General features: G+C 31.2%; 1 protein-coding gene and 1 pseudogene across 2 annotated transcripts; both read right to left on the reverse strand.

Moving 5' to 3' along the window:
• Positions 1–663: 663 nt before the first annotated feature.
• LOC145111016 (transcription factor MYB3R-4-like) lies at positions 664–5,433 on the reverse strand. Its single transcript, XM_079047314.1, has 12 exons — positions 5,189–5,433; positions 4,658–4,863; positions 4,476–4,530; positions 4,314–4,371; positions 3,955–4,049; positions 3,765–3,868; positions 3,383–3,511; positions 1,865–3,218; positions 1,515–1,786; positions 1,310–1,418; positions 1,040–1,231; positions 664–860 (listed from the first exon to the last, which is right to left on the reverse strand). The coding sequence occupies exons 2-12, from the start codon at positions 4,735–4,737 to the stop codon at positions 756–758; spliced, it is 2,553 nt and encodes an 850-aa protein (XP_078903440.1). The 5' UTR covers positions 4,738–4,863; positions 5,189–5,433; the 3' UTR covers positions 664–755.
• Positions 5,434–11,790: 6,357 nt separating this feature from the next.
• Positions 11,791–14,887, reverse strand: LOC145111018 (aspartate--tRNA ligase 2, cytoplasmic-like; annotated as a pseudogene). The gene is made up of 10 exons (XR_013710155.1): positions 14,309–14,887; positions 14,110–14,220; positions 13,853–13,966; positions 13,479–13,769; positions 13,273–13,383; positions 12,725–12,778; positions 12,570–12,649; positions 12,362–12,475; positions 12,153–12,267; positions 11,791–12,061 (listed from the first exon to the last, which is right to left on the reverse strand). The product of XR_013710155.1 is annotated as an aspartate--tRNA ligase 2, cytoplasmic-like (transcript).
• Between the last annotated feature and the right edge of the window lie 3,287 nt (positions 14,888–18,174).

Genomic DNA, 18,174 nt, shown 5'->3' on the forward strand with positions numbered 1-18,174 from the left:
ACATATCTTAATTTTTTTTAAAAGGTTAGAGAAAAATAGTAAAAAACTTTAGAAAAAACGCCTTCTTTTTCAATGATAAAAAGCTTTCCAAACGTTTTTTCAAATATTAAAAACTGTAGAAAAAACTACCATTGAAGATAATCAAAGTTCTAAAAAAACATTTGAATTAGCTTATGTGGTGTGGTGTCAAAAAGTAATAAATATTTGGCAAGTTTGTTTGAATTAACTTATTTGGTGACAAAAAGTAATAAGATGATAAATTATTTTTAAATATTTGACAAGCTTGTTTATACGTGTAATAAGAAAACAACTTATCAAAAACTTATTATTTAAGTGAATAGATGCTTTTAATATTCTCATATCCAAACAATTAAAATAACTTATTATTGGTGAGAAACCACAATAAATCATTAAACACTTCAAATAAGTAATCTCAATCACCCATTAAATAAGTCCAACCCAATTTCAACTTATTTATCGAACATACAACCCATTTAATCGTTGTGTCAAGTTTATTGATATGCCCAAACAAAGAACACAACTACTCAAGTACCCGAATTCATAGATAAGATATAGATATAGATATACGATGACTTTAATTAAGTTTATATTAATTCAAAATAGGATATGGGTTGAGTAGAGAAGGGGAGAGACATCCATATGTTAACACAACAAATGGCAATTTGATATCAAAAATATAAAATTTATAAAAATTAAGATGTTTGTTGTACACATTGACCACCACTCCACACTCTCTACCTGCAACTTTTCAAGAGGTAGGAAGATGGGCTTGTCAAACTTACACCACCACCCTTCCTTGGACTCCCACATTCACTAAAATCCAACACCCTTCTTTCACTCTGCAAAATATATAATAAATCTCAAATTATTAAAACAAAAAAAAAAAAATGAAATATGCAAACCACAACCACAACCACAACCACTGACAGTGTGGGCCAGCTCAGGGGTTGCTGAAAGAATAACCTTTTTTTTACAGATATAATAATAGTTGCAAAAAAAGCAAAGAAAATAAACATACTGGAAGATTTGATTCTTGTCGAATCTTTTCGCCTTTTTCTGAGAATCTTTTCTTTAGAATGGAATCAGGAGTTTCATCTCCCAAAATCTCCCGAGCATTTGCATATGCTGAAGCTGTATGTTCACTTAACTGTTTCATTAACCCAAGAGCATCATAGCTTCTTTCACCCGGACTCATATAGTAACCCATATCCTACAAACAAAACAACACACAAAACATAAACAGAGGGTATTTTGGTCTTTTTGTTAAATAAAAGGAAATTGTTATTACCTCAATTGTAATATCTGTATCAACTCTTGGACCAGGCACAAAAGAGAACCAAGGTGACTTCCATGCAGAAGGTGATTCCAAACTTTTCCTGAATGGAGTTTCCCCAAATCTATACACAAAAATACATATACATCATCAATCATATGAATCAAATAATAATCTGATTAAAATCAAATAGATTTTAAAAAAAAAAAATGATACATACATTCCGGAGTTTTCAACCACAGCATCATCAACAGTAACTTCAAGAGGTGCTGATGATGAAGGGCAAGATTGTAATTGTACAGAGGATGCACCAAACCGACTTCCACCTCCCCCCTTGTTGTTTCTCTTTGAGCTCATTCTTCCAGGTGTTGTTCTAGCAGCACGTGGGCCCTTAGGTGTAGTATATAACTTGTTTGCAAATTTATCAGGAGAAAATAATAAATCATCTAAATTCTGTTCAACAACAACTCCTCCTCCACTTAGATCTTCAACCTAACAACAACTCAAAAACATGTTTTTGAGTAAACAACCACATATAATAATAATAAGTCATGATATTTCTAAACTCACTTTTGCTGTTGTGTTTTTGTTCCCCTCTTTTTGAGCTGCTAATTCATCATCTGGATTCAAATTTTCTTTATCTTTAGCCATGTTAACAATCGAGACACATTCCACCTTTTTCCCACATCTTTTTTCAGATAAAGGTGACAACAATTCCCGATGTCTCTTTTTCATAATCGATGGTGTACACGTAAAAGTCTTTGCAGCATTTTTCAACACCACCTCAGGAGTGTCATCACGTGAAGGGGAGTCCCATAATCTACATGGACTGAAACAGCTCATTGATGATGTCATCATAAGTTGACGAATACCAAGTGGACTATATTCATGATGTAATTCTCCACCAGATTGTATCAAATCACAGCTAAAAAACGGAATATCTGATGATGGAAACTGTGGTGGCTCATAAGATAGGAATCCTGGATTCATTTCTGTTTGTAAAACACCGGATTCATCAATTGATGGATGGGTTTGAGTAACGTTTTCTTGAAAACCACTGTTGTCATCAATTTGAGTGCCATTTACTTCTTCTTGTGCCCCTACATTATCTTGATCATTAATGAAATGAGAATCGGTGGAATCAGGGATTCCGGAGTTGTAAATAAGTCCAGTGAATTCTTGGTTTCCAACAGAAAGAGCGTTAAATTGATCGGATGCAGTCCCCATCAAGAGAGAATAATATGATTCCGGATTCGAAGCGTCGGAATCAGGGATTCCGGAGTTGGGTTGTTGATAAAATAAGGAATCGGATGATCCTTCAGGTGGGTGTGGATCCATATCAAAACCAACAACATTGTTCTGATCAACATCTATACACTGCAAGAAATCTGATTCCGATTCCACCCTCACAATCAAATCCGGGTTTCGCAATTCCGGTTCCTGTCTCATAACCGAATCCGAGGTTGCCAATTCCGGGTCCTCTCTCAAAACTGAATCCGGGTTTTCCAATTCCGATTCCGTCCTCAAGATTGTACTCTGAATTTGGAATTCATTGGAGGAAGGTTGCCCTTCTTCATTCCCATGATTCAAATCTTCTTGGGGATCGTCTGTGGTGTATAGAACGATTGTGTCTGCCATGTCATCGTCTACCACCATTTCTTTTGCCATGTCATGATGGGACTGTGATGAACATCTGACTAAAGTTGAGGGTTGGCTGCATTCAGAGATTTCCTCAACATCTTTGTGAATGCTATTATTATTGTCTCCACTACATTGTTGTGTTCTTGATGAAGTAGGAGTTGAGTGATTTGTATGAGTGACACATGGCAGACCTTGGAACTGTGTAAGCAAGCCTGATGCCAGGTAGGATTCCAGTTTCTTTTTAACTGAACTGTTCCAATGATTCTTGATAGCATTATCTGTCCTGAAACCCAATTAACAACAACAACAAATGTTTTACCAATTTATGCAACAATAAAAAAAGTGTAGTATTTTATACTGTAGAATATATATATATATATATATATATATATATATATATATATAAATTGTTATATTGTTGTTGAATATAAAAGTAAGCATATATACCTCCCAGGCAAGAACTTAGTGAGCTCAGCCCATTTATTTCCATAAGATTGATGAGCTTTAATCAACATCAACTCCTCTTCTTGAGTCCAAGCCTCCTTGTTTATGGCAGGATTCAGATGATTATGCCACCTGAATATATTAATTATAAAACCCTTAAATTTTTTTGGCTATTTATCATCCTACTTTTACTTCTTCTCATTACAATGTTTTTCTTTGAAAATTTACTCATTTATAGCAATGTCATTCAATTACAGCAATTTTTGCTGATATTGGATGTATTTTCACAAAGTCGATTGATAATATATATGATCTAATTACATATTTAAATAGCCAAAAACACACACACACACACACACATGAACATAAACTACAGTAAGCTTACCTTTCACGACACTGCTTACCAATGCGACCAGGTAACTGTTGTGCAATGGTTGACCATTTTTTGGGTCCATATTGCTCTACTAGTAGAAGTAATTCTTCATCTTCCTGACATTTGTTAAGAATACAATGGATATTATGTTATAAAAAACAATAAATAAGAAACTAAATGTCGATAAAACATTATAACTCACCTCTTTTGACCAAGGGCCTTTAACAAGTTCTGGATTTAAAACTTTCTGCCACCGATGTAAGCATTGAACATCAGTTCGATCCTTGAAGCATTCAGCTGAATCAAAAATATATTTAGACTTTAATAAAGTTTTTACTTTCTAATAGAATGAATCATTTCAACAATTAAGGATTTAAGGCAAAGTACTACTCCTTGGATGAAAGTGAAAATTGTGATTGTCAATGAATCAACAATTGAGGATAGTATCAGGATCAAATTTTATGCAAAACATGTCTGAATGTCTTGTAAGTTGTAACCTAAAGGGGAATGATGCCAATTGTAGATAGTTTAAGATCCACGAAAAGGATGTGTAGTACATACCTATCTTTTTCCAGTTTTTGCCTTTGAAACGCTGAACAGCTTTACACAAAATATCATCCTATAACAGAGCAATGATCCATCATCAAGTTAAGAATCCAAAAAACTATACATACGGATAGAAATATGTCCACTAGTCAAAACTTTCTTGATAACTTTGTATACCTCTTCTGGAGTCCATTGCCCCTTTGTTGAACGCCTTGTAGGGCCAGTTGTCCTCCTAAAAACAGTAGCATATGTTACTAAGTACAAAGTCTAATTGAGGCTTCCATCAACTAAATTACATGGCAACAATGATAAACAAACAAAAGAAATAAGTATTTTGACACTGTAAGTAATATCTATACCCATGTATATCTCGAATTTTCTGAAGTCCCTGGCTAATCCCATCAGAAGAAGAAACTGTGTTGGTCGGATCACTTTCCATCCCTGAGAACCTTCTTGCAAACCTTCAACCACACTTGCTGGTAACTCTCTATATACGATCTCCCACAAACCATTATCAGTTTGCTACTCTTGGGGGTTGAAGGAGGAGCTACTCACACAAAAGATTCTGAAAAAAAAATGAAGCGTATAAAACCCTAATAATGGAGATCAACATCACATTTCACACCACGGAAATAAAATCAATTACGATGGCAGAAACTCCATCAAGAAATTCAGACTTTCCGAATGCGAACAAAACCTAAAGAACGAAAATTGGGTAAAAACAGATTTTTCGGCGAAGAAGCGTGTCACTGGAACAAAAAATCGAATTTCTTGACAAATTTTCGATTCAGTCAGGGATTTTGATACTCATGAGTCGAAAATCAATAGCGATTCAACAATCTATCAAAAAAGACCAAAAATTATAAACGGAAAAGGAACAAGAAACTCACTGACGCATTCGAGGATTCTGATTACAAAAGTAGAGGAAGCAAGAAGACAGTTCGGATAGATCTGCGATCAAAAACAGCGGAGAAATTGTGTGTGCGATTGTCTGTCTGTGTTGTGTTGGATGGAGAAAGGAGAGAGCGAACGGTCTGCTGCTAGGAATTCGAAAAATGAGAGGGAGGCAACGACAAGCCCTATGCTATGCGTTTAAAGGTCTGACCATCTCTCACTTCTCATTCTCCATTTTTTGTTTATTTGGGAAATTGGAAATTTAAGTCCAACGGCCAGCTACTATAAAGAAGACTTTAAAGAAAATTGCACAAAGCTCCTTGTACTTTTATTCTTCACATGTCTGCCCCTCCTTTTGTTTGTAAGTCCAACCACGCTTGATTACAACTTCACATTATCAATATTTTTTATTTTTTATTTATTTTAGTCAGACATATATAATTAATGTTATACAAACCAGAAACAGAACTGACGTCGATCCCTTTCATTGGTCTCCACCCACCGTCGAAAGGGATCTCCACCCACCGTCGCAACTAGTCTGATGAAGCAATCAAGCGACTCCCGTCGCCGGTCTTTGCTCTGAATAATATGTTGCTGAACCGTGTGAAGAATAGATAGAGATAGGTGTGTTGATGAATCTTGAGTCGATGATCTTGAAGAGGGCCGCCACAATAGGTTGGAGAAACATGACTGAAGATGAAAAGCGATTGCGGTGACAACCGATACGATCAGAAGAAGAACGAAAGAGGGACGGTATTAATTGGGATCGGTTCCAATGGGCAGGTGGAGGAGACGTATTGGAGGGTAATGGCGGTGGCGACATTGTTCCTAAGTGCGATGTAAATTTAAGTAGTATATTAATTAAAATTAAATTAATTAATTAGTTATACAAATTAAATTAAAATCTTTAAAAATATATTATACTTTAAAAAAATTACATAATTAAACTTAAAAAGAAAATAAGAATTAAAACAATTACATAATTTAACTTAAAAAGACAATAAAATTTAAAAGTTAACCACTAGGAGATATAAACTATTACTTGCCGTCATTGTTCTATTCATGTTTCTTTTTTCATATGTGCTCAGTTAAATCACGATGGAGATTGTGATGTGTTTCTCTATTTTGTATTTCTAAAAGTCACGTGAAGTATGTTTGGTTGCCGACTTGTATTAATGTAGTTGGATGAATTACATCGTTTGGACTATATATATAAATAGCCATTCTCTCTTATTCTATTATCATGTTATGCACTAACAACATCAGAAATGCTCAGATCTAACATCCTAAGCTCCTGGAGTGGCTCATACCCACAAGGATGACTCAAGGGACCATAATATGCTCAAAACAAAGCCCTATACTAGATCTAACACATTGAGTTATCAAAATAGAAGTTTTTATACCTCAATGAAGTTGAGAAATGAGAGCAGATTCTGGATCTATAAGCTCCAACTTGACCATTGTTCCTTCTCCAAGCTTCTTCTCCTCCAAGGTTCACCAAACACCTACTAAAACACACACAAAAAGGGAAAAATCTCTCTAGGTGAGTTAGGGTTTCGAAATAAGGCTCACAAGGGCAGTGGAGGCTGGAGAATGAGAAAACAATTGGGGTTTAAGGTGGTTTAAATAGGGTCCAAACCCCAAAATTAGGTTTTGTCCCTTGACCACGTACGCCCATCATACGCACGTTGGCCCCAAACTTTCATTAAACCCCCATCTTAGGGACCACTTTGCAAACTATTTTAATACTAAGGATTTAAAATGAAAAATACCTTGAATCAGGTGTTATAAAAGGAAACTTGGATTCTTCAATAATCGACTCAATAAAACTATGTTGCCAATAAACAACGTACTCTCCATCTTCTACATGACCTACTAAACAAAACAATGCACGCATCAAAAACCCCAAAAAACTGTTCCATGCGAAGTACAAGCTTTTTTTACTAGTTATAATTTAAAAAGAAAAAACCCCTACATATTAAACATATTATTTTCTTGTAATCGTGGATTGAAAATACATAATTGAATAAACAAAGGAAAAGGATTCTATCGGGCCTCTACATAGTTCTGATTTTGTGGTTAGCACTTAAGATATGTAGAATGAGTAGTAGTAAAACTAATTAAGAGAACTACACGACTTTTCATTGCGCTAATTCACAATCATCACCAAATGGCTCCTAGCCCAACGGTTTCCTCCATGAGGTTGAGGGTTCAAGTCCCGTCTGGACATATGTGGAATTAGAAGTAGTTAAGAGTAGGTCAAATTTGATGCTCCAAAAAATCACAATTATCAATGAACACTTTGGTGCAATTTTAACACGAGTCCTCTAGAGTTCTTGAGTCCCCTAGAATTCTTGGTAGGTGTGCTTACAGCATTGGATTCGTGCTAACCTTTGAGATATAAACTTCAAATTCAATTGTTTGGAAGGAACAAGAAACTAGGTTATTAATTAAAAAAACAAACAAACAAACTATACCAGGATGCATTTTAGTTGACAACACAAACAATGTCATTGCTTACTTACAAACGGAGAGAATCTGATTCAAGTGAGCCAAACTTTTATTGTAAACAATGTTTTTTTTAACGACAGCTTGACTGGTTGTGTTTGGGGCTTTTTGTTTTTTGGGAAATTTGCAGAAAAGTCTCAATATTCTGAAAAAAGTTTTAATAAAGTCATAAATTTTATTTTTTTAACAGAAAAGTCTCGACTGTTTAACTTTTTGAATAGAAAAGCCCAAGAAACCGGCTAATTTATTCAATTTGGTCTTTTTTGACTTGTTCAGCAGGTCATGGGACCAAATCGTTAACTTTTGCAAAATAATGAGACTTTTCTGCAGATTTCGTCAAAATTTGTATATAATGTATAAACGTATTTTTTACGTATTTATATGTATTTTTATATATTTACGTATTTTTTAAGTTTTTATATGTATATGTTTACGTATTTTTATATATTTTAAATATATAAACGTATTTTTTTACGTATTTATATGTACTTTTAAGTATTTTATATATTTTTAATGCATTTTTATGTGTTATTTTTTTATATATTTTGTATTTATATGTATTTTTACGTATTTATGTATTTTTTTAAGTTTATTATATGGATGTTTATGTATTTTAAATATATAAATGTATTTTTAAGTATTTTAAATATTTTTTTTATGTAATTTTATGTGTCTCAAATCATTATATTCATTGAAATATGTTTATTAAAATGGAAGTCTCCTTCTCCATTCATACTTTGTTGTTGTTCATTTATGTGTTATTTTTTTTATAAAATATCTTCACACCATGTAGTGAAATACGTTTGAAAAAGTACGAAATCTTGGAAAATCCCAAGTGTTCTTTAAAAATGCAGAAACATCTATATAAAAAAAATATGTTTATACATTTAAAATACATGAAAATACATAAACATCTTTATAAAAAACTTGAAAATACATAAAAAAATATTTAAAATACTTAAAGATACATATAAATACGTAAAAAAAATACATTTATACATTTAAAATACATAAACATCCATATAAAAAAAACTTTCAAAAATACATAAAACTACATATAAATACATACTACATAAAAAAATAACACATAAAAATACATAAAAAATATGTCAAATACTTAAAAGTATATATAAATACATAAAAAATACGTTTATACATTTAAAATACATAAAAATACGTAAACATATACATATAAAAACTTAAAATATACGTAAATACGTAAAAATACATATAAATACGTAAAAAAATATGTTTATACATTATATAAAAATTTGGACGAAATCTACAGAAAAATCTCATTATTTTGTAAAAGTTAACGATTTGGTTTCATGACCTGCTGAACAGGTCAAAAAGGGCTAAAGTGAATAAATTAGCCGGTTTCTTGGGCTTTTCTATTCAAAAAGTTAAATAGTCGGGACTTTTCTATTCAAAAAAAATAAAATTATGACTTTATTAAAACTTTTCTCAAAATATTGGTACTTTTCTACAAATTTCCCTTGTCTTTTTGCTGCAGATATGCGCAATCACTTTTAGGGTAGACCACATGCAAACATATATCATTGCAGAGTATTTGTTTTTTCCGAAGTGCACAGATCTAAAAACGTATGCGCGAGGTCTTCACCACATAGACATTGACTATATTCTTCTAAGGTCTTCACAAGTGCTTAACCTAAAAAAAATCACGCTTGCTCCTCTTCACCACCTCCAATGTTTTTTTTTTCTCTTCAGCACCTCCAACCCTCGACTGCTCCCTGCCTCCCTCCACCACCGGTCTTCTTCGCTGAAAACGAAACAGGTCCTCTTCAATCCTCGACTATTTCATTTTTCTCTGTTGTAACATGAAGTTGATGCCTATTCTTGCTGGAAAACTCTTTAATTTACTCAAATATGTTGTTTAATTTTGCTGAAAATGCTTCTTGTTACTTAAATTTGTTGTTGGGTATTGTTGGAAATCCGAAAATATTCTTGAAAATAGCCTTTCTTGCTTAAATTTCTTGTTAAGTGTTTGTTTACGCTAAAAATCAGATTATGTTATGGGATGTTTGATGTTTGTTTAAAGCTCTGATAAGAAATCTGAAATCAGATTTGAGTGCAACATTATTGTTTGTTTATAGCCATGCTAGATTATTCATGCCATTAATGAGTTAAGAAATAAGAAATTAGAATTTTCTTGGTTGGTAATTAGAAATTTGTTGCAGAAATATTGTTTTTTGTTGTTGAAATGCAAATTTTTGTTGCTGAAATGTTTTTTTTTGTTAAAATGCTGTTTTTTATTTTTCTTTTTATGAAATGTTGTTTTTTGTTGATGAATATTTGTTTTTTGTTGCTTATTTACATTTTTTTTGTTGTTGAATGCTGCAATACCTTATGAAACATTATTTGTCTATGATATGAAATATGATTTGTCTATGATATATTGGTTATTAGAATGGGAGAGAAACAAAAATATTTAAATGTTCATTGGATACTTGTATTGAAGAAGTAGAGAATGTGGGTAGAAAATGATTAAGTTTGCACCAAGGATGGATCATTAGCCTCCTCATCCTCGCAAACTAAGAGGTTATGCCTCTACCAATTGGCTTATTTTAAACAAATGTTAATTTGGTAAATTCATTTCATGTCAAAAAAAAGTTTTAGACTATGTTTGACATACTAGCTGAAAAACTTCAGCTAACTTTCAGCTAAAAAGCTAACTAATAAAAAATAACATTTGGTAAACCTAACTAAAAAGTTAGCTGAAATATATAAAATGACATAAAAAAACATTTAAAAAATTGTGTTTCGTTAATTAATTAAGATGCATATTTGAAAAAAAATAAAAAATTTCCTAAAAAACTAGTCTAATTGGTTTTTTTAAAAAACATATTATAAACTATTTTTTGGCTTGCTAAACATAACAACTTACAAAAAAAAAAAAAAAAAAAAACTAAAAAAAGAACTAGTTTATAAGTTGTGGCTCGCCAAACACAACCTTAATATCTCTTTTTGAGAAGCTTAGAAGACATTATAGCATTTAATATTTGGGAAAATGAGTTAAAAAGGTAATAATGTTTCAAAAACGTACAAAAAACACCATTATTCTTTTTTTAGTGAAAAAAATATCATTAAAATGAAAATTTTGTACAAAAAATACCAACAAAATACAAATAACCCTTTAGAATGACCTGAGGTAACCGGTTACCTCATGTCAACTATTGAACGTGCTTTAATAACCTTCATCCATCAAATTAGGGTTCCATCTTCATCCCCCTTCTTCGTCTCCTTCGGCTCCTATGACATCTTCAAGTTCATCAAATTATTCTAAGTCAAATTCGAACATTTCCAAGAGCAGGAGCACAATTGATTATGCTCACCCTTATCACTTCATCATCAGGCTCATGCTCCACGAAATCATCATCTGAAAGCTTAGAGTCTACATCATCATCATCATCTGTATTACCATCTATCGATCCATCTTCAGCTATCTCTTCTTCAATCCACTCCATAACTGGATACTGACTGTGATCAATGTACAAATTGATCATACCCCCATTCTCATATCCAGCATCAAGGAAACGAACATAATCATTTTCATCTTCCAAGACTCTTAACCCATCTCTCAGTGAACGTTGTGGAAGACAATAGTACACATTGATTCTTCCATCATTGACCAAGTTCTTCACATACGAGATGAACTCCATGAAACTCATGCTTCTGAAATCGACATTGCTAACAACCATTTTTACTGGATTGAAATACACAATCGGTTTGGGAACAAAAGAACCTGTATGATTTACTTCGATTGTGAAGTTGGAATCCATTGTGATTCTGTGGAAAGGATGAACAAACGAAGGAGAAAGAAAGAACCTTTGATTTTGGGGGAAATAACAAAGGGTAAGGGCACAATTATTCCCATAAATCTTTTAACCGGCTAACCTATAATACCCGGTAAAATGATATTTTTTTCACTAAAAAAAGAATAATGGTGTTTTTTGTATGTTTTTGAAACATTATTACCTTTTTAACTTATTTTCCCTTAATATTTTTGTTAGCATACCCGACCCATACAAAACTACTAACTTTTAGTAAGTTCAACTACATACATACTAAGTTTTTCTGAGAGATTCCAATTAGAGTTCCAATTTATTTACAACCAAAAACAGCAGGTTCCAGCTCCACCATTACAAATTCAGTTAACTTCTTTTGTTTCATATACCAAAAATGGCAAAAGCCCATGTTCCAAAAGAAAGCAAAATTACGGTTCTAGCCTTCGAGGGTCCCGTGGAAAAAGTGAGACTTTGCGTATGTTGTCAAGGCCACAGAAGAGCATCACAACACGTTCCAATCCAACTCCAATCCCACCATGTGGTGGCGCACCATACCTTCAACAAATGCCACAACATATAATTATCAACATATAACGAGGGTAATTTTGTAAAAAGTCAGGACTTATTAAGAATAGACTACATATACCTAAAAGAATCGATGTACGATGATATGGTTTTGACATCTATGCCACATGCTGTTGCACGTGCCTCTAGAAGCTCAGGGATGTGCACACGTTGAGCTCCAGAAATTATTTCCTCCCCTGGATGGAAAAAACAACATATGGAACTTCATTATCAAATTTACATATTTACCCCTAAAAGCTCGAAGGTTTTTAGGGCTACTTTCGACATTACCTCTAATGAAAACATCAAATGAGTTGCTATACAACGCGTTGTCAGGACAAGGCATTGTATAAAAAGGTCGATGCAAGTGGGTAACGGTGTAGTATATAGAATTCTGTTCCATACCTATAATTATAAGAGAAGAAAAAAATTTCTTTAGGGGTAAAATTGGAAGAAAAAAAGTATAGGGCAGGTCAATAGTTTGAGAAATTAAACATACTTTTCCAAAACTAGTTTTCCTAATATTCTTTCTGATTCTGTGTTAAGATCCCCAAGTGGATCCACCTCAATGCCAGCATCCTGTTGAATCATATTTTAAAATTTAAGAAAAAAAAAATAACTAAATTAGTAAAAAGTGTTATATTTTTTACTAACCTTCAGCATTTGAATTCCTTCTTCAAATGTAAGCCGCAAGGTTTCACGCATGTACTGCACATTTAATAACAAACACAACATCAAGAAATTAACATATTATTATTATTATGAAATTCAATATACAAAACAGCAAATTACAGAATAACCATTATCATTTGGGAAAAATTAGTGTTTAACCACTAATACTTCATTTTTTCCAATCAAACCATTAAAGTTTCAAACCTTTTTCCACTTTAACCGTTTTTACTTGATGTCAAAATAGTGAAATTGGAAAATCATTGGTGAAACTTGATATAAAAAGGTCAAAATGGTTAATTTGAAAAATATTATCCAAATTTTTATGGCTTGATTGAAAAACTAAAGTATTGATAGTTAAGCCGTAACACTGCCCAAAATATATAAATTTTTTTTTGTAATTTTCCATGATGAAATTGAACAACTTCTAAATTTATTACTTTTATATACCACTATCTATATATACATTGTAATTTGGTGTTCTAAAAAAAGGAGAACATTACACAAATGAAAGAAGAGAGGATTTGAATTACTTTCAAAGGAGTGAAGGGGTATTGCTTCCCAATAGCTTCCAGCTCTTTCTTGCATCTTTCATTCAATTTGTCAAACATGTTGACAAAAAGGCGGTCGACAACATCCATCACCTATAAAAACCCATTAAATTTTCAAAATTATAACTTTACATATACTTTGACATAACCAAAATTTGTTTCTGATATACATTGTTTATAAATCATACCTCAGAATAATGTTCTTTAATCTCCATTTCAATATCAAGACCTGTGAATTCACACAAATGTCTATGGGTATAGGAGTCTTCAGCTCTAAAAACGGGACCCACAATAAAAACACGACCAAGATCACCACAAATCGCCATCTGTTTGTGAAGCTGGGGTGACTGTGCAAGACATGCTGGCTGTTTCTTGTAATCCAATTTAAAAACAGCTGCACCACCTTCACTAGTGCCTGCAGTTAACTTTGGAGTGTAGATCTCTATAAAATCTTCATCTAGCAGATACTGCCTAAACAACTGCACAAAATCATTTCAAAATCAGTGTTAAACACACACACACACACACACAAAAACACACATCTTATTCTATTAAGTCGTACATTTGACACTTGGCACTCAAGGCGATAAATTGCTTGATTTGCTGGAGTTCGCAAGTCCAAAATTCTGTAGTTCAATCGGGTATCCTGATTAACACGAACAAATTTTTCTCCAGTCTGCATAATTGAAGTAACCATATTAGTGTACAAATGAGAATATAATTTCATTAGTGGCTGATGTAGTATCATATACAAAATATACAAAATCTACAAAAGAGTTACAAATTTTGCAGATTAAGTTTGCATTCTTCATAAATTACCTCCAAAGACTTCTCAATTTGGGCTTCACTTCTGGAAGCATCTTCAACATTTATAGGAAGAATAGCAGCAGCCCTATTTACACAATAAATCTTCCTAACTTGAACTTCAACCTATCAAATAACTACGAATGGTTATTGCTGTTGTTCAAAAGTTAGAGAAAAGTATTAGGAAAAAAACAAACACACTTGAGTATTTCACCTGTTGAGAGGTTTCTTTGATGGCTTGTGGGGGAACTTTTACCACTCCTTCAATGTCAACAAACGATTCTTTGGTAATCGTCATTGCATACTTAACCATCTGAGAGCTAACGATGCCAGGAGCCACCAACACACATTGCACTGTATATCCCTTCTCTCTTACAGTAAAAAACGTCATATTCTTCCCTAAAGCGCGAATCGTCTGAACACGCCCCCTTATTAGCACAGTACGGTCTTTGAGTTCTTCGGTAAGAGCGCTAACGGTGGTCCACACACGTCCGGAAATAGCCTTCGACTGAAGATCTTCCATAGGAATGTCCCCATAGTTCGCGGCGAGAGGGTCAGGAGGGTCGATGGACACGCCAGCAACGCCAGATGCGGCGGGGGCAGCGGCGGCTGCTTCCTGACGGCGACGGAGCTTTTCTGCCTTGGCAGCCTCCTTTTTAGCCGCTTTTTTGCTGAGTTGCTGTTCGGGTTCCATGGGAGTTGGGTGTTCTGATTTCTGGATTGGCGAAAGGTGTAAAGAGCACAAGGATAATAGCACAAAAAGCCTTTATATATTAATCTTCTCTTCTTCGATGACCGGAAAAGAATCCTAAGCGACTAAAAACAAGTTTTGAATCATTATCTATATATCTTATAATAGAATTATAATAGAATAATAGATTCATTTTTCCTCTAACACATTCATTTGAAACCTATTTTTTTTTCTTTTTCAAACCACATTGATTTGAAACTCTATTTTCTAATTAATGCAACTCAAAGTTTTTCTTAATTATGATTTAACACTCAAAATTTTTATAACTTATATTATGTTTAATAAATATTTAGTGAAAAATTTACTATAAAAATATCAATCTTTTGAGAAGACACGCATACAAATCATATATAAATTTCAGAAAGAAAACAAATTAAAGGTTTTTGTGTTGGGTTGAGGTCTTATAACCACTTTTGGATATATGCTATTATATTAGAGCTTTTAATTTGTAAGTTTGTTATACTAATTCGTTTTTATATTTTCTTCGTTTTTGGATTATTATAATACAATCATTGTATATTGTGGTTTAATCGTTAATATATTGATCATATGTTATATAGGGTGATGTGGAAAATATTTAATTAGATATTTTAAATATGTTTTTTTGTTTTGTAATTGTACCGTTTCAAAAAGATAATTAATTAAAACTCACACATATGTTATATTTTTCATCTCTCTCTTTCTCTCTCTCTCTATATATATATATATATATATATATATATATATATAATTAAAACTCGTACATATGTTATAATTTCCATCTCCCTCTCTCCCTCTCTCTCTCTCTCTCTCTCTCTCTCTCTCTATATATATATATATATATATATATATATATATATATATATATATATAATAGAGGTCAAAACAATTCAACCAAAATTCATTTAAAATCTAATATTTCAAATGTTTTTTAATAATGATTGTAATAATTTCAACATGTGTTACTTAATTGATTGATTAATAAAAATATTAATGTTTTGAAACTCCTAACTCTTAAATTTATATTATTTAATTTGTTAGTTAACTAAAATATTTTTCCTATATAAAGATAACATTTTTATGTTTGGTTACTCATATTTGTTTATCATTTTTTTATCTTTGTTATCTAAAGTGCATGTAATTAGAAAACAACATAGAATGACTACTTCAATTTTACATAGGAATGGATGCCACTAGAGATGTAATTTGTCTTTAACTGGTGGTAGGAGATCCACATACCATTTTTAATTATTTATATTAATGCTTAGTAATATCTATTTTATATTCCTATTCACCTTAATTTTTTAGGTACAAATTAAGGAAGAGAATTCTCGGCGCACCAAAATAAAGTCAAACGTACGCCTTGCAAAATATGTAATTAAAATTAAATATCATATTTACTAATCGACTTATTTTAAAACTCTTGATGACATTTATGTATAATGATATATTTTGTATGATTTCATTCTTAATTTCAATGTTTAATATTTGAAAGTTCATATATGAAACCTTGGATGTTTTGGTGTAATATAAATAGCGTAATACAAAGTTTATTAGTTCAATATTGTTTATTAATAGCTCATTCAAAACAACTTATATCTTATTTTATCCAAAAAATATTATCGTATATAAGAAAAGTATATTATATTAATGTTGTACAAAAACTTAAAATATATATTGGATAGTATAAAAGTAAAAGCAAAGTTTATAATGTATTGACTATATTAGATAGTATCAAAAGATAAGTTGATGGATTTTTATATTATTTGATAATTCGGTTAATGCCCAAAACATGATTAAAAACATAAATTTCAACATATTTCTATTTTTTCTCATAATTATTTTAACCACTTAAATGCATTCTTGTGCAACACGCGAGGTTACGCCTAATATACTTATAAAGGAAGCATTTTTCCTTTCACCACATTCATTTGAAACTCTCATTCATTTTTCCTTTCACCACATTCATTTGAATCTCCCATGATTTTGCAATTTCTTTATAATAATGATTATAAGTTGGTTAATAAGGTTAAATAAATATAAAACCTAAAGTATAATCATATATAAACTACATTTCAATATTAAAAGAATATATTTTCTTCTACTTATAAAGTTATGTTTTAAATTTTAACATATTATACTTAATTTATTAGGTCTAAATGTTGTTGTATATAAACCATTATCATTAAGCTACAACTTTTGAAATTTTTTTATATAATACTTAAATTGTTAATTTAAATATAACCTTACAAGGTCAATTTAAATATAAGTTTTAGTTCAACTTAAACAACACAAAGAATATTTTGTAAATAGTTAACAGTGATAAATTTTTGTGTCTTTCTACTAATGATTATAAGTTGGTTAATAAGGTTAAATAAATATTAAACCTAAAGTGTAATCATAAATAAACTAAATTTCAATAGTAAAATAATATTTTTACTTTTACTTATAAAGTTATGTATTTAACTTTTAACATATTATATTTAATTTATTAGATTTAATATGTTGGTGTATGTAAATCATTATCAGTTTAAAGCTACAGCTTTTGAACAGTTTGAACAAAATACTTAAATTGTTAATTTAAATATAGCATTACAGGGTCCACCTCAATATAAATTTCAGTTCCACTTAAAAAATCCAAAGAATATTTTGTGAATAATTAAAAGTGATAAATTGTAATACTAAATGCAAAAACTAAATCGTAATATCAATTTAACTAAAATATTTCCTAAAAATATTTTTAGAATCGTTAAAAGTTTTCAAATAAGTAGCTTAAAATAATTTACAATAACAATAGTTAAAAATAACTCTATATAAATGATTATATTGTTACCTTTAAAATCAAACAAAATTGTTTGATGTTTTAAATAATTACAATGATATAAATTAAAACGTTAAGCAAATAAATTTTAAAAAATTAGTTAACAATAACAACAACTATAAATAACATTAAACCATATATTATATTTAATTTTATTCATGAGTAACCCGCAGGTAGAGGTCATTTAAAAGATTGAGATTATGTAGTTTTAATAGACGTATATATTATCATATAATTCAAAATAATCAATATATTATATCAACTTAGTATACAAAATATTATATCAAATTTAACAACAACATTATTGTTATATTTAAAAAAACATATATTTGTAAATATTTCAGCTATATAGATGCTTCTGCGCAACGCGCAGACATTCGTTTAGTATACTTATAAAGGAACATTTTTCGTTTCACCACATTCATTTGAAACTCTCGTGTATTTTTCCTTTCACCACATTTATTTGAAACTTCCATGACTTTTCAATTTCTTTCTAATAATAAATATAAGTTGGTTAATAAGGTTAAAT

This window comes from Lactuca virosa, chromosome 5 (assembly GCF_052849685.1).
Source record: "Lactuca virosa cultivar CGN04683 chromosome 5, Lactuca_virosa_CGN04683_v6, whole genome shotgun sequence".
Taxonomy (NCBI): domain Eukaryota; kingdom Viridiplantae; phylum Streptophyta; class Magnoliopsida; order Asterales; family Asteraceae; genus Lactuca; species Lactuca virosa.

Excerpts from the sequence above, each read along its gene's own strand:
- LOC145111016 (XM_079047314.1), bottom strand. The coding sequence starts at position 4,737 with ATGGAAAGTGATCCGACCAACACAGTTTCTTCTTCTGATGGGATTAGC. Across the intron at positions 4,531-4,657 it reads AAAATTCGAGATATACATGG|GAGGACAACTGGCCCTACAA; the intron begins GTATAGATATTA and ends TACTGTTTTTAG. Across the intron at positions 861-1,039 it reads GACAAGAATCAAATCTTCCA|AGTGAAAGAAGGGTGTTGGA; the intron begins GTATGTTTATTT and ends TATATTTTGCAG.